Here is a 26,571-nt window from a genome sequence, read left to right as displayed (position 1 = left end):
GGTGCCCTTTGATATATCACCTGAAAGCTGAATAAAACACTTCCTATTAATGTATGGTTTGTTAGGATTGGACAATATTTGGCAGAGATACAGCTATTTGAAAATCTGGAAACTGAAGGTGCAAAGAAATCTAAATATTGAAAAAAATCACCTTAAAAGTTAAGATGCTAATACACCCTACCCCTATACCCACCCAAAACAAACAACTGAACCAAAAGTAGTTCAAATAATGATGTGTTACAGCTGCAGTGCTCTCTGCAGCTATATAATAGTGTTGTATGACATACAGAGAAGGATTTAAGTTATTAATCCACAGATTTCTCCATTTCAAATGTCCAATGACTGAAACATAGATTGTTGCAATTTCTTAGTGTCGTAACTGAGGCTTAAATATTGAATTTGGATTCATAACAGGATTTGACGTTTATGGTCACTGCAGAGAATGGGGATGTGGATTACAGTGAATGAAATAATATTGACGTCATTTGTGAATTTATGTTGTGATTTGTTGTATTTTATGATTCTATTGTCAGTGGCTGCGAAGAAAAATAATGCAGAAAAAAAAAAAAATGCTAATGCCACAACTGTAATATTTATAAATAGGAATACATACAAATGCATAGTTTGGTAAAGCTGTTCACATGTAAATAATTTATATTTTAGTGCTGTCAATAAATACATCAATATTGGACATTCAAAACGTAAAAAAGTAAATGTATATGTGGTAGAACCTCACTTTACGCAAAAATACACACTTATTCTAGTGACATCATGTTACAATCAACAGAAACAAAAGGACATCAAACATGCATAAAAATATACAGTATATGTAATGTGAAATGAAAACCGCACCTTATTCAGCTTATTCATCAAAGCATTGTAGATATTACAACTCGCAAGATCCACCAAACTCTCGTCTCGAATTTCAAAAGCGATTTAAATTAATTGAGCATATCTGCCATTTTCTGTGGATGCTCCTCCATTTCTGTGGGTACTTGACCCCACATGATTGGCACATTTGGTATATGTACCTTTTTGCTAAACATATTTTCCCTTTAACTCTTAACTTGTCAATTAAGAGAAAACGCTTTACTGCCAGAGACGAGTATTTCCGTCTTTCCGCAATACTGCAACTTATTAAACCCGTAAGTATCGCCCTAAGGCAAACAACTGAATGGGCCCTATTTTAACGATCTGAAACGCAAGTGCGAAGCACAAAGCGCAAGTGACTTTGTGGGCGGATCTTGGGCGCTGTTGCTATTTTCCCGGCGGGAGAAATAACTCTTGCGCCAGGCGCAAATAAATAAGGGGTTGGTCTGAAGTAGGTTCATTATTCATAGGTGTGGTTTGGGCGTAACGTCAAATAAATCAATCAGAACGTCATCCAACATTCCCTTTAAACGCAAGTGCGCAAGTTCCATGGCGGGTTGCTATTATTATGACGGATTTACCAGGCGCACGCCAGGAGCGGTTCACAGCCGAGGAGACCGACGTTCTTGTAAGAGCAGTCACAGACAGAGAAGTTGTTTTGTATGGGGATAGGAGAAACCCGCCCAAATTAGCGTCGGTCAAAGAGGCGTGGGAGGAAATAGCCACAATTGTCTCATCAGCTGGCATCCCCAGGACGTTGCGCCGCAAGCGCTACAATGATGTCAGGAGACGGGGGAATCCCAAGCTTGGCAGCATAAATCGGGCACGCCGTGTAACGGGAGGTGGATCTGCCTTTACACAGGACCTGACGCCAGCAGAGGACATCGCTGCGTCCACGCTCACCGCTGAAAGCCAAGAAACGCAAGCAGTCCAACCCCAAAGTACACTTACAAATCAAGTTCACATACATTAAGGTTTCTTATGAAAACATTTTAATTATTATTTACATAAAATAAACGTAATACAGCCACACAACAAACTTATGAAAATATTTTAATCGTTATTTGCATGATAGTTTTTTTAACGCAGCCACACAAAATAAATAAAAACTATCACCACAATGCTCACCACAATGATTTCCCTTATCTCGTGTGTTAATGTTTTTTATTGTAACAATTTATGATTTGCAAAAATAACTGTTGCATCTGTGTAGATTAGATAAGCAAATTGGTGCGCGTTGTGCACGCTATACATTATGGTCAAGCATGCGCCCTTAAAATAGCATAATGAACAACGCGCAACGCGCCACTGACTTTAGACTAGTTTTTTCTGGTCAGTGGCGCAATTGTTTTTTGAATCTGCAAAATAGCATCAGGGATGGTTTTCCCCGGAACACGCCTCCTTTTTTGCGCTGAACCGCCCAGGGAGCACAAGTTCATTCCCTAGTTTGCCGACGTGCGTCTGTGGAGGGAAATACGAATGATACATGCGTCACTGACAAAGTCAATTGCGCTGGGTGCAAGATAGGGCCCTATGTCCGTGTAAGTTTTGAGGATCGCTCTGCATCAAAAGTAATTCACTAAAACGCAATTATCTCAGCTTTATGCTCAAAATTTTATGTTTTTTAAGAAACCCACCCATATTTAAAGGGTGATAAGAAGAGAACTACTTAAGGTAGGATAAAACTTTTCTTTCTTTAAAGCAGAGGATCTGTTCTTTCATTTGATATATTGTATGTAGAAAATTTACTTAAAAACGCTGGCTGGGAAAGAGTTAAATCACATTTAAAATACGACTTAGAAACCAAGTTTTGTGATTCACCTGTACATAGCATTTACCAGTAGGTGTATGAATTATGTCCACACAAGACTATTTCGGCACACACACACATACATACTTTCTGAAATGCACAGCATGTTAGGGGTCACCGCCGCTGATATCAATTCATTTCTTCACGCACCCACACACAGCTGATAGGTTGGAAATATTACAACGGGGCTATCACAATGACATGCTAAACACCCAACACCTTTCACAGATCAAGTTTGACACTCTCTAATGCATACGCACACACACAGCATTGTTCTAGTGCAGCACGGCACAAAATGTTCTCCTCGAATGCTTTCTCTCTTCCCATCATGCTCTTGGGACCTCAACACCGTAGGATGAAGCTCTCAAAACTCATTTCACACTGTAATTCGACATACAGTAAAACCCTCCTTCACCTCCACTCCTTGTCTCCGTGACATATGGGTGGTACAGTATACATCCCCCTTCACACCTTATTCAAGGGCAGACCCCCTCTCCCATCTGCTGGGACATCACTACCACTCTTTCAGTCTACTTCTCTCACCTAGTCTCTCTATCTCTAAATATGCATATCGGTTAATTCAACTGCAGTCTGGTCCTCACTGCAATTGCAGCTGCAGCACTTTTACCACACTGAGCAGCGTGCTAAGTGCTTACAACGGTGTTTTCCGGCGAGGGCTGTGAGCGTATCCCTCTTGTTCGTGGGACGCTTTGATATAAATATGTGTCACTGCTCTTTTATTTTCATCTTGAATGGATCAAGGCGAGATTAACATGCGGACAGATTAGCACGTGACTGATTGAGATGCTAGGTAAGATCGGTCCTAGTGGGAAGTACGTTAGCGACTGTGCACCACATTTACAGCATTTAACAAAATCCTTCAGGATTAAATGGTGCTCGATATATTAGCTTTAGCGTTCATACTCAATTACCTCCATGTGGCTTTTGCAGCAAACAAGATATTTCCACACATTATTTTTAGGAAGCAGAACAGCTAAGAAAGCTAGACAAATAGCCTACTGCATGAAAAATATATTGTGTGCGTGTCCCTTTGTAATCATGTCTTTGGTTATTTTCAAATAGCAAACATATTTTAAGGAATACTTAGCAAGAAAGGAATTTTTTTAATTCTTTTTTAATTGTTAAGAACTTGGGTTTATACAGCGAAGACAAAATGTAAATTTTTGACTACCCTAGCCATTTTTATGGATGATGAATGTTAATGGGCACTGGGGATTTCAAGCTACAATATGATGTGTAAAAATATGTAACCCTATATGTAAAATCCATGCTAAAGTCTTATAATCTAATTATGAGATTTGGAGCATCAGTTTGATTTCAATCATTGATTTCACATTTTAATCTTTGACATGACCTTACTCAGTCAATATTAAAGGTTATTTTTTTTACAGAATGTTCAGATCGTAAAGGTATCTTTTAGGTAGTCCAGTATTAGGGGTGTAAATCGAACACTTTGTTGTGATATGATACCGTTATTTTAACAATACTTTAATATTACATGTTAGCATTTTTTATAATTTACGAATGCAACCAAATATATTAACATGAACGTTTAATTAAACGTTAAAAAAAGGCACAACCTCTGTCCCAATTGTGACATTTACAACAACAAACTAAGAAAAAAATACACTTAAAATAAAATTATTATCAAGCTTATGATGGCAACAGTCAACAATGTTTAGTGTTTCAGATGGTGCTGCAGAGGTTATCTATGGAAGGTATTTTTGGTCTTTTTGAAAATAATTAATTAAATGATAAAATAAAAATGAAATTGCAAAATATGTCCCAAATTTGAAAATTAAATGATAAAATAAAAATTAAAACATTAAATTATATTATTTCATTTTCAACGTGATGAAGCATCATTTAATAAATTAATTTGGACATTTCATTTTCCATATAATCTTGAGGCAAGACTGCCAATTTTAAAATAAAAAGGCAAACTTGAAAAGGAATCTGTAAATAAACTTTTTTAAAAGGCTTTTTATTCAAAGTTTTCTGCCAATTTGTTCGTCCAATCCATTTTCCAAATACAAAATATTTCCAATTCCACAAATTGTTTCCGATAGCAAAAAGTCTAATGCCTCTTTCGCAGTTTTGTCGCTGCTACAACTGCTTTGTTGCTGCATTGCATTCACTTGCTGACACTAGCACACGTAAATAAATGAAAATGTGCGTATTGACGGAAATGCGGAAAGAGGATGCGGAAAGTTTCAAAGTAAAGTTATCTTATATTGATATTTTATGTGTGGCATCGATGCATCGTATCATTAGAAATGTAATCAATGCATTGATCCATATTGATGTATTGTAACACCCCTATCCAATAAATGCATAGATTTTGTATGATGACTCAAAAGTTTTTGAATGACCGCATAGGATATTCTTTAAACTCGGTTAAAAACGCCAGGCGGACGTCTACTGCTTCTTTCTGCGCCAGTTGGTTGTTGTGATATTTGTCCCGCCCTTCCACCACTGTGATGGGACAGTCGAGTGAGAAGTGACATTGATGCGTTGAGTACTTCACCCAAAGTTAACAATTGTTAAAATCTGGGCGCTCAGCACAGAAAAACAACAGAGGAAAAAATCGCCAGCCGCTGCCGTTTTTTAAAATCGCTGCACTTCTATTGGAAACAATTGAAAACATATGCCAGCCGCCGGTGTAAACGTTTTGATGTGCACTCCTCCTAAAAAAAGCCCAGAGGGGTTACTGAAGCGCAGCAAAGGAATAGTGATATCAATTTATGCCCTATTATATTTTCTGCTCCCGTGCCTTTAATATTGGGTTTCAAGGTGGAATGAAAAAATTGAATGGTTTGATTGAATGAAGATGGGAGGTGGAGAGCTGATATCGGCAAAACGGAGAAGAAGGACAATGTCATGTGATGAAGAGATGGACAGAGAGAAAGATAGGGAGAGAGAAAGTCTCAATCAACAAGGGTATGTGATGCATTTCATCGTGCTGCATTTCTCATCTAGCCTCTCTCTCTCTCTCTCTCTCTCTCTCTCTCTCTCTCTCTCTCTCTCTCTGCTGTGCAGCTTTCTGCAACCTATGCACTAACAACTGATTCATGAGAGAGAGAGAGAGACTCACCAACACAAATGACAGCAGGATTTTGGCCCGCTGCCAAACGCTGTGACTCCAAACACTTCAATTTTATTAGCCACACAAACAACACAGTTAATGCATGCACAAGCATACATAAAAAGAGTGTTAGAAACGCTTCAAATCAGTTCCTGTAGCACAATATTATGTGTTTCATGCAGGGCTGCAGCTGTTATGTAATATTTAAACATAATGCATTTAAAAATAAAGGCTACGCTGAACACTGTCCATGACATCTGGTCTGTAAAATATGTCTGTTTCACTTAGGAAGTACATCAATCACATATGAGATCTCTATTATCTCAGGAGTTTGTATTAGATGGCAGTGCAAAGAAGCGGATTTAGACTTTTTTACTCCTAATAAAGACTCCAGTAATGTCCAATTTTGTGTTTGAGTTTAAGAATAGACATAAGTTCATAAGAATGTCACAAATGGGCTGTTTACACTTGGTATTAAGATGTGTTTTCATCGATCGGATCAAAAGTGGACGAGAGAGACACATTACGTTTACACCTGGTATTTAAATCCGTCTATTTTGTCCACTTTCGACCGCATCTGTCCTGAATACTGTGAGGGGACGGTCCGTGAGACGGTGGGCAAGTCTCTTTGCTGTCATTTAAACCCGAGCGCGAGTAATTATGAGTTTATATGGACGCAAACTAATATTATGTCGGAGTCCGCTGCTTGTTTAGCAAGTAAACATGCTGCACAGAGTTTTGTACGTGTGTATGTAAGAGCTTTCTCTGAATTTTCAGCGCAATTGATGAAATAGGATCGTGCAACTTTCATACGCTTTCAAAACGAAACTACGGAGATCAGCCACTTTAGTTGTATCAATGAAAGGCTAAAAATAGCGCTCTTCACCGCATGTTTACGCCAGAAGTAAAAAAAAGAAGTAAAACTTGTGTTTAATACCTCAGATTAGATAAATGGGCGGAGAGAAGGCGGTCGCGTGTGGCTGTTCGAACACATTCAACCACATTGCGTTCCGCAACTCCAAAGCGATCCGATCGAAAGTGGTTTCGACTACCTCTGGATGTGGTTGAAAGTGGTCGAAAGTGCACGAGCTCAAAACGTTTTGAACACCGTTTACACCTGGCATTAACGTCGTCCACTTGTGATCCGATCGACGAAAACGCATGTTAATGCCAAGTGTAAACAGCCTCAAACTGTGCTCAGGTCGAAAGTAGGATCTGATCAATACTCGTATATTTTACATCAAATGAAGATGAAATAAACTATTATGATGATGATGATTATTAACAACTTTGATGCATGATCCCATATTGTTTGTTACAGATGTAGGGACCTATGAAATCCATTTGATTTTTGTTATTTCCCAAATTCCGTTTTCTTTATTCTCAAATTCCGTGTTTTCCATTTCCATTTTTCTAGATTTTGGTTTTAATAGTAAAATAAAATTTCAGTAATTAAATAGCATATCTTATCAACTAAAAGCATTAAAATAATACAGCTTAACAACAATTTATTGAAAGTTTTCTTTTTTATTACATAATGGCCAATGTATATTCGGATGTGAGCCCTCATGTCTGAGGTACGTATACGAGCTATACACCCCGGTAAAAAGATATACAAAGATACAAAATATTTTTTGTCTGCTGTGTCCCGGGCCTTAACAAAACCTGCTTGCGCTCCGATGAGGCAACGCTTGTCGTAGTTTGCAATGCATGATGAGAAACGGATGCACCTTTTTTACGTCTAACATTACATAAAAAGAAAATGTTTCTGTGCATTTATGTCATTTTTCGATTAATGAAACCATGTCAGAAAACAAACATTTGAAACTGAGTTTTAATGGGTTTTTAAAATGGCTGAGTCCAAAAATTCTGTATCAGGCAACCACTGGCCTACATTTACATTTATGCATTTAGGAGAACTTTTTATCCAAATTGACTTACAAAAGTAATGAAAACGATACAATTATTCTTTTTAACAAATATATGGTATATAACAAGAGCACTCATATTGCTATGAATAGGGGACAATGCATCACTCAAAATGGCTGATCTGGCAACACAAGTCCCGATTTCCAGTTAAAAGAATCAATTATTAATTGATAAAAGGGTGGAGCTCTTTACCGAGCCGCGTGAACCGCTTGCCAATGTGCGCATGCACAGTCGCTAAATAAATTTGGTAAAGCGGGGGTTTTTTTAGCAATTTGAGCTTAAGAAATGAAAAGTTTTGATACAGTTGATGTCAAATTTAATTGTTGGTCCGTAATATGTTGTGTAATTGTGATTTTAGAGAATAATTTAATATCTGTCTTTCCCAATTCAAGTACATAGGAGTTTTGTCATGCATGACTGGAATAACTGCTCGGAGGCGTTGCAAACATGGCCGCCTAGTGGCGCGACTTACCTAAAGGAACTTTGTTTTTAACCACAAAGCAGTAAAATTCAAAACCAAACCAAGCAACTGCATAGCAACACCCTGGCAACCACCAGTGACATCATATTATTGTGGCGATTTTTCCACAATCAATGGCAAAATCTATTTTCTTTGTATTCACTTATTGTCATCATTCATCAAAGCCCCATACATCCTCTCCAGCGCATGGCTCAAAAAACTTTATTTATCTCTCTTTTATCTTTTTATGAGAATGTCAGTACAGCAATGGCAGCACTAGGTTTACAGTGAAGCGTCGCTGCGGCATCATCACTCACTATGTGCCGGTACGTTACTCTCATCAGCTGCCTTTGGCATTCGGGCTCAGTCAGCAAGATCCTTTCTGCCTACTGTATGTGTATGTGTGTTCGGTTACCGGAGAAATATGTAGAGCATTAAATGCCAGGGTCGGGGATGGAGGTACCCCCTTATTTCACTTTTCAGTGTCTTCAAAAAGTGAGGTATTTTGGGCACAGGCAGAGAGAGAGACGGCATTTAAAAGGGCTTTAATAACCCGGTGCTAACTCACCTCACTAAAGCCGCCAGCTTTTGTAGAGGACGCCATGTTGAAATTGGTGTTTGGTCAATCACTTGGCACTGAGCTAACCTTGCCTCCTTATGCCTGTCAATTGTTTTTGAGGGCTTACAGCATCCAGGCTGCGTTTCAAAAACTTGTTTGTTGCGTGCCTAGACAGCATTTTGATGTATCAAACCAGCATTCAATTTAAATGTCCAATTTGAATGACTCAGAGCAAGCAATTTTGCGTTTAAAAGACGTCCAGGCCAAACTCAACTCAGACATTTAAGCTAAAACAAGGCAAAATTTGAGCTGTCAGTGAAAATTTAATAGACGTCTAACCATAGCCAAAAAATAAATGAAACCAAACACCTTGTAATCACTGTTGACTTAAATGATGGAATATCATCCATTGCCTCAAACAGGCTGTTTACACTTGGCATTAACATGCGTTTTCATCAGTCGGATCACAAGTGGACGACGTTAATGCCAGGAGTAAACAGTGTTCAAAACGTTTTGAACGCGTCCACTTTCGACCACTTTCAACCACATCCAGAGGTAGTCGAAACCACTTTCGATTGGATCGCTTTGGAGTTGCGGAACGCAATGTGGTTGAATGTGTTCGAACAGCCACACGCGACCGCCTTCTTTCCGCCCATTTATCTAATCTGAGGTATTAAACACAAGTTTTACGTCTTTTTTTTTACTTCTGGCGTGAACATACGGTGAACAGCGCTATTTTTAGCCTTTCATTGATAAAACTACTGCGGGTGTTCTCCGTAGTTTCGTTTTGAAAGCGTGAAAGTTGCGGCGATCCTATTTCATCAATTGCGCTGAAAATTCAGAGAAAGCTCTAACATACACACGTACAAAACACTGTGCAGCATGTTTACTTGCTAAACAAGCAGTGGACTCCGACATAATATTAGTTTGCGTCCATATAAACTCATAATTACTCCGCTCGCGTTTGAATGACAGCAGAGAGACTCGTCCACCGTCTTACGGACCGTCCCCTCACAGTACTCAGGACAGAAGTGGTCGAAAGTGGACAAAAGAGACGGATTTAAATACCAGGTGTAAACGTAATGTATCTCTCTCGTCCACTTGTGATCCGATCGATGAAAACACATCTTAATACCAAGTGTAAACAGCCCCAAAGTTGGCAGCTCCGGTGCGGATACGGTGCAGATTCAGCCTGAAGCCGTCTGCTGTATGGGTTACTGGGATAGTTCACATTGACGGGATTTAAAGTAAAAAGTTTAATTTATAATAAAGTGTTGTCAAAATATATACAAACGGGCATTTGATAAAAATATTTTTATTTAGTTTTTTTTTAACATGATCAACCAAGACATAAAATGTCATCCATAATTTTAAAGTATGGGACAAATTTTTTAGGCAGTGATTTGAATAATAAACATGTTGGAGTGAGTTTTCCCAAAGGCAAGACAGTTTGTGAGACATCCTGGGGTTCTTCAAATCCCAGGTGTTTACTTTACCAGTGGTACAGCATACCAGTACAGGAATCAGATTTAGTCAGATGTTGCATAAAGCATGACCTTATGAAGTATCTATAAGGCATTCAAACAGTGTGCACAAGGAGAACATGACAGCCTCATGCAACATTCATAAGGCCTCATGGTGGCAAATGTAATTTTAAAGGAATATGAGATGTCGAGATCTGTTGGATGTGAATTGTACTGAATACTCTGTGAGGAACGATTCACCTAAACATGAGGAACAATTCACCCAAACTTGAAAATTGTGTCATGTATTACTCGCACTCGTACTGTTTTTCTTTAGTGGACCAGGAGAACAGGAGATGTTTAGCATGAATATTCAATACTATTGAAGTAAATGGAAAATGGGGTTTGATATTCAAACATGAAGCCTGAAGAAGCATATGCCATGTTTACATCACCATGATTTTATGCGCATTTTGAAGTATCGCATCGAAAACGAGTGATGGATTTCGATAAAAAATTCCTTGATTTGCAAAAAAGTTTTTACGCTTGTTTGAGGTGGTTTTTGATTTATGCGAAAAAGAGTTAATGCAAAAAATGGGAGATGGAAACGCATTTGCCAAATTAATTTTGATGTAGCGAACATTAAACCCACTGGACTGACCGTCTAGCTGTTTCCGCTGGAGTTGTCTTTACCATATGGGGCTTGATGTCATCGCAATTTCCTTTCTGCTAGTGCCTCCTAAAAAGTCTGCATTCCTTTTTTATGCACAGCATTCAGTTTTGCTATTACAAGCTGCACTGCAAATACATTAATAACTTTCCCCATTGTGACTACATGCAGTCCTGTCTCCGTTTTCCACGAGTACATTATTTTGTTTACTGCTGGTTACTAGGTTAATACCCAATACCACAATCATTCGCTCAAACAACTTGCACCAAATTCTCATATCTTTGTTTTTTCTTTATTTTCACATTTTTTAAAGATTTGCTTCACGTTTGGATGGAAACCCAGCTATTGACAATCGTTAAAAATAATTTTTGACAAATAGTTTTGTTTCCCACATGAGACATCCAATATATCAACAAGTTATATGGGTTACTTTTTAAAGTTGGGGTGCTTTTTAAAATCATTTTTAGAGCTCAACAGCCCAAGTCCTTACTCAGTTTTTATTGTATAAAAATGTAGTTTCCATATATGTTTCTGTAGAAATTCTGCTATATATGAACTTGCACCCTCCATGTCTATTTTACCGAAAGAAAAATCATATGTGCCTGAAATGAGACATTAAGTAAAACAACAAAAGTATTTTTAGTTTTGGGCGAACTGTCCTTTTAAAAATGTCCTCCCACATCCATTGACTCTTTACTTATGACTTAACTCCAGCTGTCTGCCTAATAATTTATGTAAAAATGTTGAATAAATCAACGTATATAATTGTGCACGTCTTGTTCACTCTTGTGGAAATCCCTTGCTTGGGCACTCATGCAGACATACTGGTACATGTGCATTTATATAAACAAGCATGCATACAGAGCCACTTTCAGTAAACATATACATGAGCACTTACACACAACATTTAATTTGTTTACACTCACACACTCTTCACCCACACACACGAAGGCATTACTGCAGTGGACGCAGTCTTAAACTCACGTTTGAGTCCAGCAGGTCGATACTGTCCAGGCTTTTGCTGCGGTGAATTCGGCCCTTGATTCTGCGCAGGGATGGCTTGCCGTGCGCAGATCCCTCCGACTCCTCCAGCACGGAAACGTTTTCTGGGGTGTGGATATATGCGTTGATCTTGGGGTAGTAACTGAGAGAAAAAACATGTGTTATAGAATGTGTTATAAATGTACATTTTATTAAAAAAGATGAACACCGGAGTTTGCTAAGTGGAATGAAATAAGAAGAGTTTAAAATGCTTACACTGCAGGGCCGTATTTGTCTTTGTCGTGTTTAGGGAAGATCCTGAGATTGAAGCACAAGAGAGAAAGACAAGTTACATTTTTGTACATTTCATTGCACATCCTAAATTATATGTTTTACTTAAGCTTAACCTATAATGCGGCCTTCACATGCTGTATCAGATTGATCGTAAATACGAGTTTTTAAGCCGATTACGGTAGTGACAGATATTTTTATTACTAAGACAGCAACATTGTCAGATATTTAGGCTCTATTAAAGTCTCAGAGGCCGACGTTGGGTTTTGACGTCAATCCGACGTTGCATTTTGACATCAATCGGACATTGTGTTTTGATGTCAGGCCACGTTGTGTATTGACGTCAATCGGATGTTGTGTTTTGACGCCAATCGGATGTTGTGTTTTGACGTCAGGCCACGTTGTGTTTTGACGCCAATCCGATGTTGTGTTTTGACGTCAGGCCAACGTTGTGTTTTGACGTCAAACTAATGTTTTGTTTTGACGTCGGGGCACGTTGTGTTTTGACATCAATTCGACATTGTGATCTGACATCAATCAGACATTGTGTTTTGACATCAGGCCACGTTGTATTTTGAAGTCGCTTTGAAGTTGTGTTTTGACGTCAATCCGACGTTGTGTTTGAAGTCGCTTTGACTTTGTGTTTTGAGGTTAGCACGACATGTGTTTTGACGTCAGCCCGACGTTGTGTTCTGACGTCAACTGGACGTTGTGTTTTGATGTCAGTCCGACGTTATGTTTCGACATCAGTCTGACGTTATGTTTTGACGTCAGTCAGACATTATGTTTTGACATCAACTGAACGTTGTGTTTTGACGTCAGCCCGACGTGCTGTTCTGACGTCAACTGGACATTGTGTTTTGACGTCAGTCCGACGCTATGTTTTGACGCCATCTGAACGTTGTGTTTTGATGTCAGTCTGGCGTTGTGTTTTGAAGTCAATCTGACGTTGTGTTTTGACAGTATTTTACCGAACATTATGGTACAGCAGATGATGCATGTTAGACAAAAGACAGGACAATACATTTTAGTCAATCAATCTGAAGGCAACCTTTTCACGTCATCCATGATTCCTAATTCTTTACGATAATAAAGCACTTTAACACAACAAACTCGTAATTACAACTTCAGAAGTAGAACATTTCCGAAAGCATGTAAAAGGAGCATAAGTAAAACATTTGTAGGTCGGTTCACACAAAAATTATAGACACCGTGGCACTGTAATAAACACTGCTTAACACTGCAATATGGCATAAATCTGGTGCATTTTTTTCTTTACCTAACTAATGGCAGATGGTGTTCCGGAAACTTGTTTCAAAACAAGCATTATTTTTTTTATTAATCTTGATGCCTTGATTGTGACAAGTCTATATATGATAGGTAGTGGGAGGGGAGGAATTCAAAAATAAGAGGGCTTGGTGACATCAACTAAGGATTGTTTCAAAAAGTATCAAAATTGATGAAATATTTCCAAGTCAAATATTTGTTCTTTGGGAAAATAAATAAAAATAATATAAAAATGTGCACCAGTAAAATAAAAGTGAATGTGCACCATATAATAAAAAATGTAATATTATAGTTACCGTTGATAGGCTACAACACATATTTGATTAATTTCTGTCATTTATAAATTGTCCTCCATCTGTTCTGTCTGAACTCTAAAGTAGCTTTAAAACAGTGGATACACATTATTTTTGAAGTCTCTTGTACTGTATATGATCACTTAATTCGCAATTTTTTAAACGGTAAACGCACCAAAACACTTAATGCAGATTAAACTAATATAAAATCCAACACCACAACAAGAAACCAAATAATTGTATTACAACAAATATGAGTATCTTTTCAAAATACAATTGTGATAAAGACACGCATAAACAATTATCAACATAAATTTAAATGAATGTCAGTTTGATGATATATATATCTTATCCTAATATTTGTGCACCTGGAACTGACTCTGCAAAAAACCTGACTTTGCAGAGTTTGAAGCGAGATTATGTAATGCCACTGAAGCACATGGTTTACTGTATCGCTGTAGCAAAATGCAAGTGACTCCCTGTACAGTAGAAGTAATCTGAATGCCTTGTACCATAACTGTTTCCCCTTTTATATCAAGGCACAACATGCTTTCAAGAGGATTTGTTTAAAACCCCTGCAAAACGAAATTCAATATGGCAAATCTTCGGTTTCAATGCACTGGCTGTGGCACCAATAAAACGAGACCTAATTTGCATATTAAGTGGTAGATTAAGAAAGCCTTCTGAGCTTATATTGATTTCAAAGATTACCATAACATCAACAAGAACAGGAAGATTTTAATAAGCGTTTAATTTATCTTCCGGATTGTAATTTAGTGTGTTGAATGAGAACAGAGAGTATGGAAGGAAAAGAGGACAAAGACATTATTATGACAATGAGGCTGAGGTTGGCCAGAGGAAACCCTGTGAGGTCTCACCTTCAGTTAACCTTATTTAGCCAAACACGTATAAATCTTCCGGGAAAAGATTCAAGGACAAACCTTCTGGTGTGAATGCACGTATGCAGAGCATTTAAACCAAAAGAGTTGTCCAAATGTTTACTGTAAAGCCAAATGTTATAACGTAGATGGAAACGCTTAGTTAATCCAAGTCGGATGATGAGTCCAGTTTTTTCCGCGTTAATGCTTATTTTTATTTAAAAAGTCTGAAATACTTCTAGTGAGCATTTGATTGGACAAAAATGCTGAATAACCAATAGTGTCTTTTTCTTATAACAGGCATTTTAAATGCATATAGGTGAAAGTAATTTTAATTCTAATTTCGTAATTCCTAACTATTTTACGAGGTAGCTAATTCGTACAATGTGAATCTTACAGAAACATACGATTATAATGCTGCGTTCCAGGCAACCGGTAACCCGTGAATCACGACTTCAAAACCACGACTCACGACTCTGAACTGGGAGATCATCGATCTAGTACGAGTTCACGGGTGGGAAGTCACGAGTTTGACTGCCGTTCCACTGCACTTTCACCGGTAGAAGGTTGTAAAAACACGGGTTACAGGCTGCCTGGAACGCATAGAGTCGTGAGTCGTGGTTTTGAAGTCGTAATTCACGGGTTTAAAAACCTGCCTGGAACGCAGCATTAGAAAGCAGCAATAATGAAGCCCCGCCCCTAAACCTAACGGTACGTTCACACGGGGTGTTAGCATTAACGCTTCCCATTCACTTTTGATCGGTGACCTCATGCGTTGCCGAACTGATTTGTGGATCCAACGGTGCCAGGTCACTGCAGTTGCTCGCAGCAGAAGTTAAACATTTCTCAACTTTTCAAGCGGAAACGCGTGTGTCAATCAATCAGATCGCCTTAGGGCGCACTCACATTATCCAAACCAAACCAAACCAAGCCCCAGCGCGATTGTCACCTCTCCCTACTCCCCCAGATGCACGCACTCACACTGTACTTCTTATCGATCCGAGTCCGGGCGCGCTTTCGTCATTAAGATGCGATTGTTTTGAAAAAAGCAGGAAGTAAAGCGCTCTCTTAACACTGGAACCCACCGTAATGATAAGTCTGTGTTTTTTATTCGGAGTCGTTCGGTGCGCGATTACAGACAGCCCTCTCACATGTCATCATATTGCTTAGTTGATCTGTCACGTGTGCAGCTCGGACATTCACGTAACCCCGCTGCGCGCATCAAAAGGTTTTTACGGAGGCAGATGAAGGTGAGTGGTCGCGCAACTGACGTCTTCACCTTTTGAATCGCGCTCAGGCGCGAATGTGCTCACACCACAGCCTTCCGCGCCTGAGCTCAAGTGAACCGCGCTCCGGCCCACCTCTGCAACCCGGCCGCGGCGCGATTAATCAATCCGCGCCCGGATCAGAGCGATCACACTAGTCAATCAAACCAGGCTTTGGGGGTCAAACGCGCCCGAGCGTGGTTTGGTTTGGATAGTGTGAGTGCGCCCTTATATGCAAGTAACCTAGGCAGAGCCAGCCAATTATGTTTATGGAAGGCTGGAGCATGTGTTGCGGTCATTGTGATTGGCTGTTGGACACGCTTCAGACAAGCCTTCCGTCAAGCGTTAACGCTTACGTCCCATGTGAACGTACCGTAACTGTCACACAGATTGTACTAAAGCGTACAAAAAAAATGGTTACAAATTGTTCGTGTGAGCTTCTCAATTCGTACCAGGTGGCTAATTCGTGTTAATTCGTATGACCACATTCATACATTTTTGTACGATTTGCTTTTGCCCCTGTGACATCGGGATGGGTTGGGGTTTCGTTATTGTTTTTTTTAATAATAATCATCATATGTTTTCGTATGACTCCCTTTGTATGAACACAAATTGGTACATTTGTTAAATATGCACAAATTCTTGTGAGATCAGGCTGGAAATAATATTATATATAATACAATCAGTTTGGGTAGTCTATGCAGCCTCCTGATCTCTTCCTATATGTGCTTTATAAAGCTATCAGACACAATTAGATATAGATATAAAAAGGATACTGCAAGATCAGCAAGTCAATATCCACTCATAGACATGCATAAACAATGCTGACCGTCCATGCCTGCCATCAAAACTTCTGTATCTCTGCTGATATTATCACAAACATTAATATGATTTTATATTTTGCCAGCCCAGTATGGCCCAAGGGCATAACTGAACGAGCAAGTACTATCGTGTGTATTTATTCCTGACTAAACATGGATCTTCTACATAAAAGGGATTCTATTAACAGACCGTTTGTTACGACCGCTATCATTCTGAATAGGAATAAAAGTGGTGGGCAATGACGTTTATTTGGCTTGATGGAAGAGAGGTGCTTTTCGAGAACGTTGATCAGAGCAGTACTTGTCTAAAAGAGAAGAGAGGTGAGAAATTGTGCAGAAAATCCCATAAATTAGCATAAAACGTGATCAACGCGCTTTCTCTGACTTCTGTGGCTTCCATCAGTCAAAAGCGCTCTTGATTCACGTTTTGCAAAGTGTGTAAATGCTAAAAAGCATGTGTAAGGAGTCCTCGGGGTGGGCAACTGCTGCTAATTTCATTACGCCGGCTAAAGCCAATGTCAGGACATTGTTTGTAAGGCTGTGGGGGAAGACGAACATCTGGTTAGTTTCCAGGGCTTAAAGCAGACATCATTTTCAGAAGTTCTCTTCATCAGATAAGAATAAAAGAGCAATTGTTTCCCCAAAGTAGAAGTAGGGGAGTGCGAGGCACAACCTAACGCTTTTTGGTTTTGGCTCAATCGTTCAAAAAATTTTTGATTAATTATATTTTTACACAAGCAACACACACATCTCTGCTACAAATGAACATTTGAAGTTTGTTTCTATTACTTATAATTTTTGGACAATTACACCAAACGTGACAGAAGTGCAAACGTTACAACTTACCCCATAGGTGGGGTTAATTGTAACAGGCAGGGGGGTAGTTGTAACACTTGCTAAAAATTACGTTTGCAGGCAAATATTTCAATACTATTTTGTCTATATACTTGAAGTGGATATTGTTTGTATATCTGCCTATAATAGACAGGTATTTACACTATTCATCCCTCATCTAACCATAGTTCAATTATAAATGGATACAAATGTCTAAATATGTGAGAAAACGCAGCACAATTATGACAAAAAAAAACATTTTTATATGTGACCCAATCTGTAATAACCATACTACAGTTTCAGAATCAAATTCTGAGATAATGAGCATCAAAGTCTGATTTTAGCCATTCATTTCATTATGATTTCAATCTTTGGCGTGACCTTATTCAATCAATATTAAAGATATGAACAAAATAAATTTTGACACACAATTTTGGATAAGACAGGCACATTTATTTTGTTGGCAGCCAGCAATCATTAGTGTGTAACCCATTTAAAACAACGTCAAGAATTACGCTAACGTTAGCTGTTTTCATATCGTAAGTGCTGAGGGGTTAGTTGTAACACAGCGTTACAATTAACTCCGCTGGGTGAAAATATTTTCAAGCCCACCAAAAAGTTGCTAATAGCTGCAGACAGATTTCAAAATGATGCTATGTTTTAGTCAACAAGACACTGATTAATATGACATAGCATTGGTTTTGGTATCTTATACACCCAACTCAGGAACCAAAAAAAAAAAATTATGAAAAAATTTACTTACACCAAAACCATCAATAACTCTCTAGAAAAACATTAAACATTTCTATAAATTAGCGTGAGAGCGTATTTTGGCAGCGTAAAAACAATACTGGAAAAACAACTCACTCAACACTGTGCAACAATGTAAACGGTTCGTGTTACAACTAACCCAGCGTTAGTTTATGCCCCGCGCACCCCTATACAAAGGTCAAATGGAGACTAAGTAACCTACTTCTAAAATTTTTGTACTGAGAAACAGACTCCAAATTTTCAACTAAGATTCAGTTACAGAAAAACATCTCAAATCGTACTCAGACGCTGCAATCAAATATCAAACATTTCAATATTATGAACGTCAACATTTCCTATTCAATTCTTCCAAAACCAAATTATCTGAGCCATGCTTTCCACACAAATTGCATAGCTTCATAGCGTGTGTCAACATTGCTCATGTTTATTTTCCTAAGACAATGTTTATACTTAAATGAAACATGTCTCATGAGCTATAAAAAGCAATCTTGAAACAAAAACGATTTTCCACTCACAACACTTAAGTGTCATTTCCATCAAGTATACACTGATGAAGAGGTGTACTAAGGGTGCCTAAAAGTAATAAGCCCTGAAAGGACTGATGTCTTCATGATTGTAGGGGATCTGACATTTCCTTTGATCAAAGATATTGCATTCGCATTTTGAACCACTTCTGTATATATTGAACCACTTCTTGTAGACTTTTGATATAACTAAAACTAAAGTAACTGCCTGTCCACTATCGTCCACACGTGCCCTTTCAAGCAATCTACAGTCTTATGAGCTCAGTCTCATCTCCTCTATGTATTTCCTTTTACCTCTTCTCCTGGACAGATCTTTCCTGGTGTCTTCTGGGTGAAAGTGGACAGATTTAAAACTCCAGTCGGCTCACCTAGGAACAAATCGAATGTAGGAACTCTCAAAGAAGAGAAATTCTGAGGTATATGGTTAGAATTTAGAGACATCCTTCTGAGTCCCTAATATTGTAAAGATGCCCGCCTGATCTCACATGAATTCGTACATATTTTACATGTTGACTAATTTGTATGAATTCACATAAAGTGAATCATACAAAAAGGTACAATTGTCATAAAAACACAATAATGAAACCCCACCCCTAACCCCAATGTCACAGGGGCGATACAAATTAGACACCTTGTATAATACGTATGAAATGCCATGAGATAGCATTGAGAGATTCCTTTATGACTTCTAATATCCCTACCCAGTCTCACAAAATGATGTAACATAGTCACGTAATTTATTTATTCTTTTTTTGTGATACTGTCACGAATTTCCACGTTTTCTTGTGTTTATGTGTCATTGTCACGTATTGGTTACTCAACTGCTCAACTATTTTCAAACCATTTTCGCATCGGTTTATTGTTAGATTTGGTGTTTGCGATAGGATGTCACTTTAAGTATTGGTATTATAATTTGTTCTGATTTTTTTTTATATTTTCTAAATTTAAAACCATTGTCGCCTAGCGTTAGAGTTGGATTTGGGTCAGGATGTCATTTTATGTAAACCGAAGCGACAATTGTATGACAATAGGACAAAACAGTTGAGTAACCAATACGTGACAAATGACACATAAACAGAAATTCGTGATACGATCACGAAAAAAACACGGAAATTTGTGACATTATCACGAAAAAGAATAAAAAAATTACATGACTAGGTACGTAATTTCGTGAGACTCGACTAAATATCCATGATTTTCCCAGAGATGGGAAGATGTCTGAAACAAATCAGTTAACGTTTTTTATTCTCATGAAACCTGTCAGGAACAAAAATTGGGGGTTATATTGCATATTCAAAAAAAGTTATACATGGTTTATAGAAAAATATAAGCATTATTTGAGCCATCATAATTATTATTTAGTACATCCATGTTTTCATTTCTCATATTAAGGGTGTAATGTAATGAAATGTATTGTATTAAAGTATTTAGGATCTAATAGGACAAATTTTTAAGAATCGTACGAATTGATGTAAAAAAGCTGAAAATTCAAATATCTAGACCTGTTACAGTAATACGAATGAGGGGTGGAAACTTTCTTTTATTATAAAAAATAACGTCACAATCCTTGGCTTAATTTTCTTTAGTAAGTCTTTTTATTAGATTTTTGGGGTAATTATGGACATGTTTTCTAAGATTTACCTTTTTAAAAGTGTTCTTCAGTAATCTGTTGTTTAATTTACTGTGATGTAACGTGCCATGATGCCACTTTTGTTTTCATGTGACGCAAATCCCACTACAGCTGCGGGGTTAGAAAATTCCTGTAAACAACAGCAATGTCATATTTCAGAACCCATGAATAATTAACAGTAACCCAAAGAAGCCGAGTACCAACATCCAAACCATCCAAGGATGCCATTCAGGGTTTCGGGTGCTTCATCAATTGGATTTATGTGAATTTGGCAAGTTTTATAGTTATTTGAAGCTGTCACATTAGTACCTCAGCGTGACAGTAAATTACGTTCGCTTGCTCGGACAATGTCGAATGTTGTAGTGCACGTGGTCGCTAATAGTATAGCAAAGCAGAGGCTTCAGTTCTTCTTTTAGCTTTAACTGTTAATGCTGACATCAAACAAAACACACTGACCTCCATTTAAAGGGATAATCGTACTAATGTAGTAAGCAGGCTGCTATGAAAGACTGATAACTTAATGATAATATAAACATGATAAAAAACGTGGGTGCTCACAACTTGTTCCTCATTAGTAACAAATGAATTACCCAGCATGCGGCCTTCAAATTAGCTTTCTTTACCGACCCCGAGGGGCTCGAAATGCCGACGGTTGTTGAATCATTACATGCAGACCATCTGCAAACAGAATTTTACTTAAAAAAGTGCTTATGGGCAACATTTGACATTTCTCAACATTTTTGTACAGTGGCAAATGGCACTAAAACAACACAGGGCTAACAATGCCTTATTGGTGATTTTCCTTTCATTGGTCCATTACTGATCTCTCAGTCTTTCTTCCTTTGATTCTTTGGCATGTAATTACAACAGTGTAAGACAACTACGTGCCCCATTAACCTCAGGGTATCGCCTAAGTAGTTCTGCTAGACGGTGAATGTTGTTCCACGTGAAGTCAAGTCCAAGATTACCTAAACAATTATCAACTTAAAGCAGGTGATTTGTGAGCTTTGTCAGCATACCCAGTTAGAAATTTTGATGTTTAGAAGACGTCCAAACACGGACGTCTAGAATAAACTGAAAAATTACATACGTCTAACCAGAGCACCAAAATAAATTAAATTAACCTCTTCAACCCTGAGGACCCTGTCCCGGGTCCAGAATTTCGTATTTTGACTTAATATAAAATATTCTTTTAATCTTTGATGCTCCGTCATGGACCCCAGTAACACATATGAGATACTGTTTGAAAGCTTAGAGTCTCTACTTTCTGCAGATATGCATCACTTTGACACATCTTTTACTGTAAGAAAGTTATTTACACTTAATTTACACTATCACCCCCCCAATATTTTATTATATCATTTAATATTTACATATTTCATATTTTTCAAAAATGACAAACATGGGCAAGTCTTATATCAAATGAAAGCTCTCACTCTCAGGAATAAGGCTACAGCGTTATTTTTGTTCTAATATCAACACATATCCAACAATCGCTGAATGAATAATAAGGTAAAAAATGGTCTTTTGTAAACATATGTGAAACTTGAGTGTGGACTGCCTCAGATAGCACATATAGCCACAAATGATACACCATCTTTTATCTTAGGTCCTACTCTAAACAATGAGTCCATTCACAGCATTTTCTTTGGTTGTTTGCATAATTAATCCCTAGCTTTTTATTATATGTGCAAAACAAAAAATTAATATTTATATGAAAAATGTATTTTCGCACCCTTCAGTAAAATAAGAATATCTTTTGAATGCGACATGCTAAAGAGTTCATTCTTTTTTTGGGTGTTTACTGTCTGCTGCTGGTAACAACCAGAACTGTCTGCAGTCTGCTAGAGCACAAAGAACCAGAGTTATACACTATCAAAGACAGTATTAACAACATAAAAAAGAAAATTTGGTGTTTCATCATATGAAAAACAACATAAATAACAAAATTTGTCACAAACAGCAGCTTTTTATGTAACTTCAAAGGGTTTTCTTTAAAATGATATAAAGAAATTGCATTTATTCCACTGTATGTGGTTATGGGGACACTTCAAATGTTCTTAGGCAGAAATTGTATACAAAAAGGGTATTATTCCTCCCTTCAGTTGGAGTAAAATAACTTTTGCATAGATTATGATAGAGAAAAAATTCCTTTTTCCTCTGTAAGCTGACAATTGCTGGAATCAAACAAAACTGTCGGCAGGGACCTGAGATACCCAGGGCCAGAGTTATATACTATCAAATAAAAACTTTAGAAAAAAACATCAAAAAGCGCCTATTTATTTCTGTGTTTATTAGAGGACTGATATCACATACAACCATGTTGAGCACTTTTAACAGTGTTTTATGTCATTTCAAAGGGTTACCTGTAAAATGATACCAAACTTTTGTATGTAAACCTCTGCATGTGGGTATGGGATGCTTTTGAAATTGGGTAGGCCAAATCCAGGCGAAAATCCCCAAAATAGCTTCAGGGTGTAAGAAGTTAAATTAATTCAAGTTTACTTTGGTTAGAATTGATTTACTTATAGCCGGATTGTATCAGGTCTATAACCTAGACTGTAAAATGATGGCTATTGCTTGCTGGCTAGCCTCTTTTGAAGCCCCTTCTGCACAATTTCCAGTTTGTTTCAAACCACCAAACAAATGAAACGATAGGAAAATGAGCAGATGGACATTGTGGAATATGGTAATTATGAGACATGATCCAATGAATGTGATCATATCTGCCTTTTTGGTCTGACACAAAGACAAAATAGGTGCATAGATCTGGCCATTTTGAACGGTTAATGAATAGTCTCCCATCAATAGCCCAGAAGGTTTAAGGCTTTGATCTTATTGAAAAGCATTGGAGGGTAAACAGGTCAGTATGTGCTGACCTTGTAAAAAAACAATGACAGTATATAGGTGACACTCACAATAATCTACAATATAATTATCCTATATGAAATAAAGCAGATACACAAATCTCCATAGCTGCCAATGCAGGTTAATTAACTCTAGTGTCATCCATTCAACTATAAGTGTAATCCTATAGTGATTAAACTCACACAAGGAGGTCATGGAGGAGACACGCGGGTTACTGATAGAAATGGAGTAAGGATGGAGAATGAAAACGTAGAAATAACACAAAACAGTGTAGTGATAGTGTCACACACATTCACAAACGTACACAAAGAGTACAATGGCAGGCTGAATGGTTGGTGTATGGATGCGTCGGTTTACACACAAATCACAAGTGAAGTGAAGAAACACACGTCCACATCATAACTTTTTATTTCTGAAAGTACACACAGTAGACATACACACAATGATTTGTTACATGCTTGGGTTTTATACAGTGAAACATGAATGAAATGAAACACAAGTGAATGAAAAAGCAAAAAACGGTGTGACATCATTAGAGTATGCACACATTCAGCCTCGTTTCAAACTTTGCCAGCACCTTTTACCGCACACCGCGTGCCGACTGCAGTCCACCAATGAGACGGAATCGTTCAATTTCGAATTATATTTCGTCATCAAATAAAAACCGAACACGGCGGTCGATTTATCCCATCAAGCCGGGTCAACAAAGACACACACATATTGTATACTTACCACATATGTTTTCTGGGAGGCAGGCTACGCTCTCTGTTGGTGGCAGTCACCCCTAGAGCCAGCTGCATAACAGTTATGTATTTCTGGTAATTCACCATGGTACTGTTCACCGCTTTTTAACAACACGAAAATCCGCACCGAAAGAGAAGCGCAGGTAATGCTAATAACAACAATTTGGACTCTCCTCCGTCTCCCTGGCATCGACTTCAACTGCGTATTCCTTGTTGAGCATCACAGCGCCATTTCCAGCAGCACTTACAGGGAAAACACTCCCCGCGAGGCAGCGCGCGGCTGCCACCCATCACCACAATCTGACAGTCTGCTCGAGTCGTACCTCAGTGAGGAGAAAGCGCGCCAATCCGCTCGTTATTACTCACGAGATGGGCATTCTTTTCCCGCCGCTGCCACTTTGCTCAGAACACGCGCGCGCGCTCCCTTGCTCTCTCTCTCTCTCTCTCGCTCTCTCTCTCCCTCGCTCTCTCTCTCCCTGTCTCGCACGCACGCTCTCTCTCAGAGATACGCTGCAGCGGAGTCCACGCGACCGTGCGTGAGGTAGGGGAGTGTGTGTAGGGTAGGTGTGTGTGTGTGAGAGAGGGGGATGGGGTGGCTTAAATGAGCTAGGAATTAGGTAAAGACCAACATTATTACATATATCTGTATGACTGTATAAAGTCTAAAATTGCAGTATTTAGTATTTTCCAGAAGAAAATAAAAGGAGATATTTTGAAGAATTCACTGGCTGCTGTTTTTCATACATTGATGAATGGATGTTAACTGGTAGTTCTGGGCTGTAAAAATCCCAATAAAGTTGTAGTAGTTTACACAGAATAGAAAACTTTCTCATATGGACGATATTGAGAAATGTGCAGCAAACGATTCTGTGCATTGCGGTGGTGATATTTCTTGTGGTATATCATTTCCTTAGAACAATGCTATTTTTATTTGATATTTTTTAAATCATTTATATATAATTATTATTATACTGAAATAAACAGGTAATACATATTCTTCTGATGTAATTAAATATAATTCAGGCAAAAAAAAAACTATTTTAGACGTACCGTTCTTTTTAGGCACAAGTTTGTCGCTGTAGTTTTCCTCGCTCGTTTCTACTCCTGCCATATTTATTTCCGCTCTCTGCTTTGAGCAGAGCTAGCTAGCTAATAGTATAACAGTATAAGACCTACTTGGCGAGTAAGACCTTTCTGATTGGTCTAATTCGGACAATAAGCATGCAACACATAAACGATAGACACGTAAAATAAATCAAAGTTATTGCAACTCCGCAATATGAATATCGCATATACTGTTATCACGACAACAATACTTTTCGATATATTGTACTGCTCTAATATAACAAAAAAAAACTGGGAAAAAAACTTAACCCCCCCCAAAAAAAACTTTAAAAATAACTGAAACCTGCACAAGAGACTGAAATGATTGGCTTAAGTTACCTACTAAGTCAGTCCTCATGTATATATTGACATATTGTCACGTGTGAAAAGAACGAACGACTCGTAGGACTCGAAGACTCGACAGGTGAACTAATCAATTCTCTTTCACTCCCTTTTCAAAACACATCTTAATACCAGGTGTAAACAAGCTCTAAGTATTCCAAAGTAAGTAAATGGGTTAGTAAATGTCTGTTCAAAGCAAAGCAACACTTTTGTGAGAGAAACCATGATTGAATGATTGAAATGATTGAAACTGTATTAATGTAAACATAGTGATCACTGTAGTAAATTCAAATTTGGCGGTGTTGATAACGTTGAATCTCATCGGTTCTTGTGTATCTTCAATAAGTTATCATATGCATGTTTTGTCATGTGCCGATTTAAAATTACCTACATGCCACCATATCAGAATTTTTCACACTCATCTATAGACGGTTTCAGCAGTAACAACATAAACAAGCGGCTGTAGTGGTCTGCACGTAACTTCCGGTAAACTCCGCTTAGAATAAATAACAACAAAGTACTTTAAAAGTAGTTTACTTATATAACAAGCAAAAAAACAACACATAGATTACATATGAAACCAAAACATTAGTTATTTTCAAAGAGGCATTTGTTCAAGAGATCAGTTTAGCAATTAGTCAGACCACTAAAAAACGAAACCGGAAGTAAAGTTCGGATCCAGAAGTGTATCGCGTCAGCGCACGTGCGTCCGATTAAACCGTCTATATGTTTAAAAGCATGCCAAGTTGTGGTACATTTACACAGGGTGTCACCGTTAACGCTTGACGGAGGGCGCTTCTGAAGCGTGGCCCTGAACCACAACACATGATTCTCCGTATTCCTGTCTTGCATAAAGATAACTGGCTAGTATCAGCACTAGGTTATTTGCATAAGGTGATCTGATTGGCTGACGACTGCATTGGCGCTTGAAAAGTTGAGAAATGTTTTACTTCTGCCGTGAGCAACACCAGTGACGTGACGCAGACAGATCCACAATTCAGTGTGGCAACCATAGACTGTAAAAAAAGATGGACGACGCGACGTCGCCTCCCTCCTTTGTAATGAATTGAAG

The 26,571-nt window shown here is 38.2% G+C and overlaps 1 protein-coding gene across 11 annotated transcripts in view; it reads right to left on the bottom strand.

Moving 5' to 3' along the window:
* Positions 1-24,497, bottom strand: part of tjp1b (tight junction protein 1b) — a 129,648-nt gene extending 105,151 nt beyond the window's left edge. For all 11 annotated transcript variants that reach the window (XM_065292132.2, XM_065292137.2, XM_065292138.2 and 8 more), the window contains exons 1-3: positions 24,043-24,497; positions 12,125-12,166; positions 11,852-12,011 (exon numbers count right to left, since the gene is read on the bottom strand). In XM_065292132.2, the coding sequence (XP_065148204.1) occupies positions 11,852-12,011; positions 12,125-12,166; positions 24,043-24,140 (300 nt within the window). In that variant the 5' untranslated portion in view covers positions 24,141-24,497. The remainder of the gene's footprint in view (positions 1-11,851; positions 12,012-12,124; positions 12,167-24,042) is intronic.
* Positions 24,498-26,571: the final 2,074 nt, after the last annotated feature.

This window comes from Paramisgurnus dabryanus, chromosome 23 (assembly GCF_030506205.2).
Source record: "Paramisgurnus dabryanus chromosome 23, PD_genome_1.1, whole genome shotgun sequence".
In the NCBI taxonomy this organism is placed as follows: domain Eukaryota; kingdom Metazoa; phylum Chordata; class Actinopteri; order Cypriniformes; family Cobitidae; genus Paramisgurnus; species Paramisgurnus dabryanus.
Note: the sequence above shows the minus strand (reverse complement) of the source record. Positions and strands in the feature narration are given on the sequence as shown.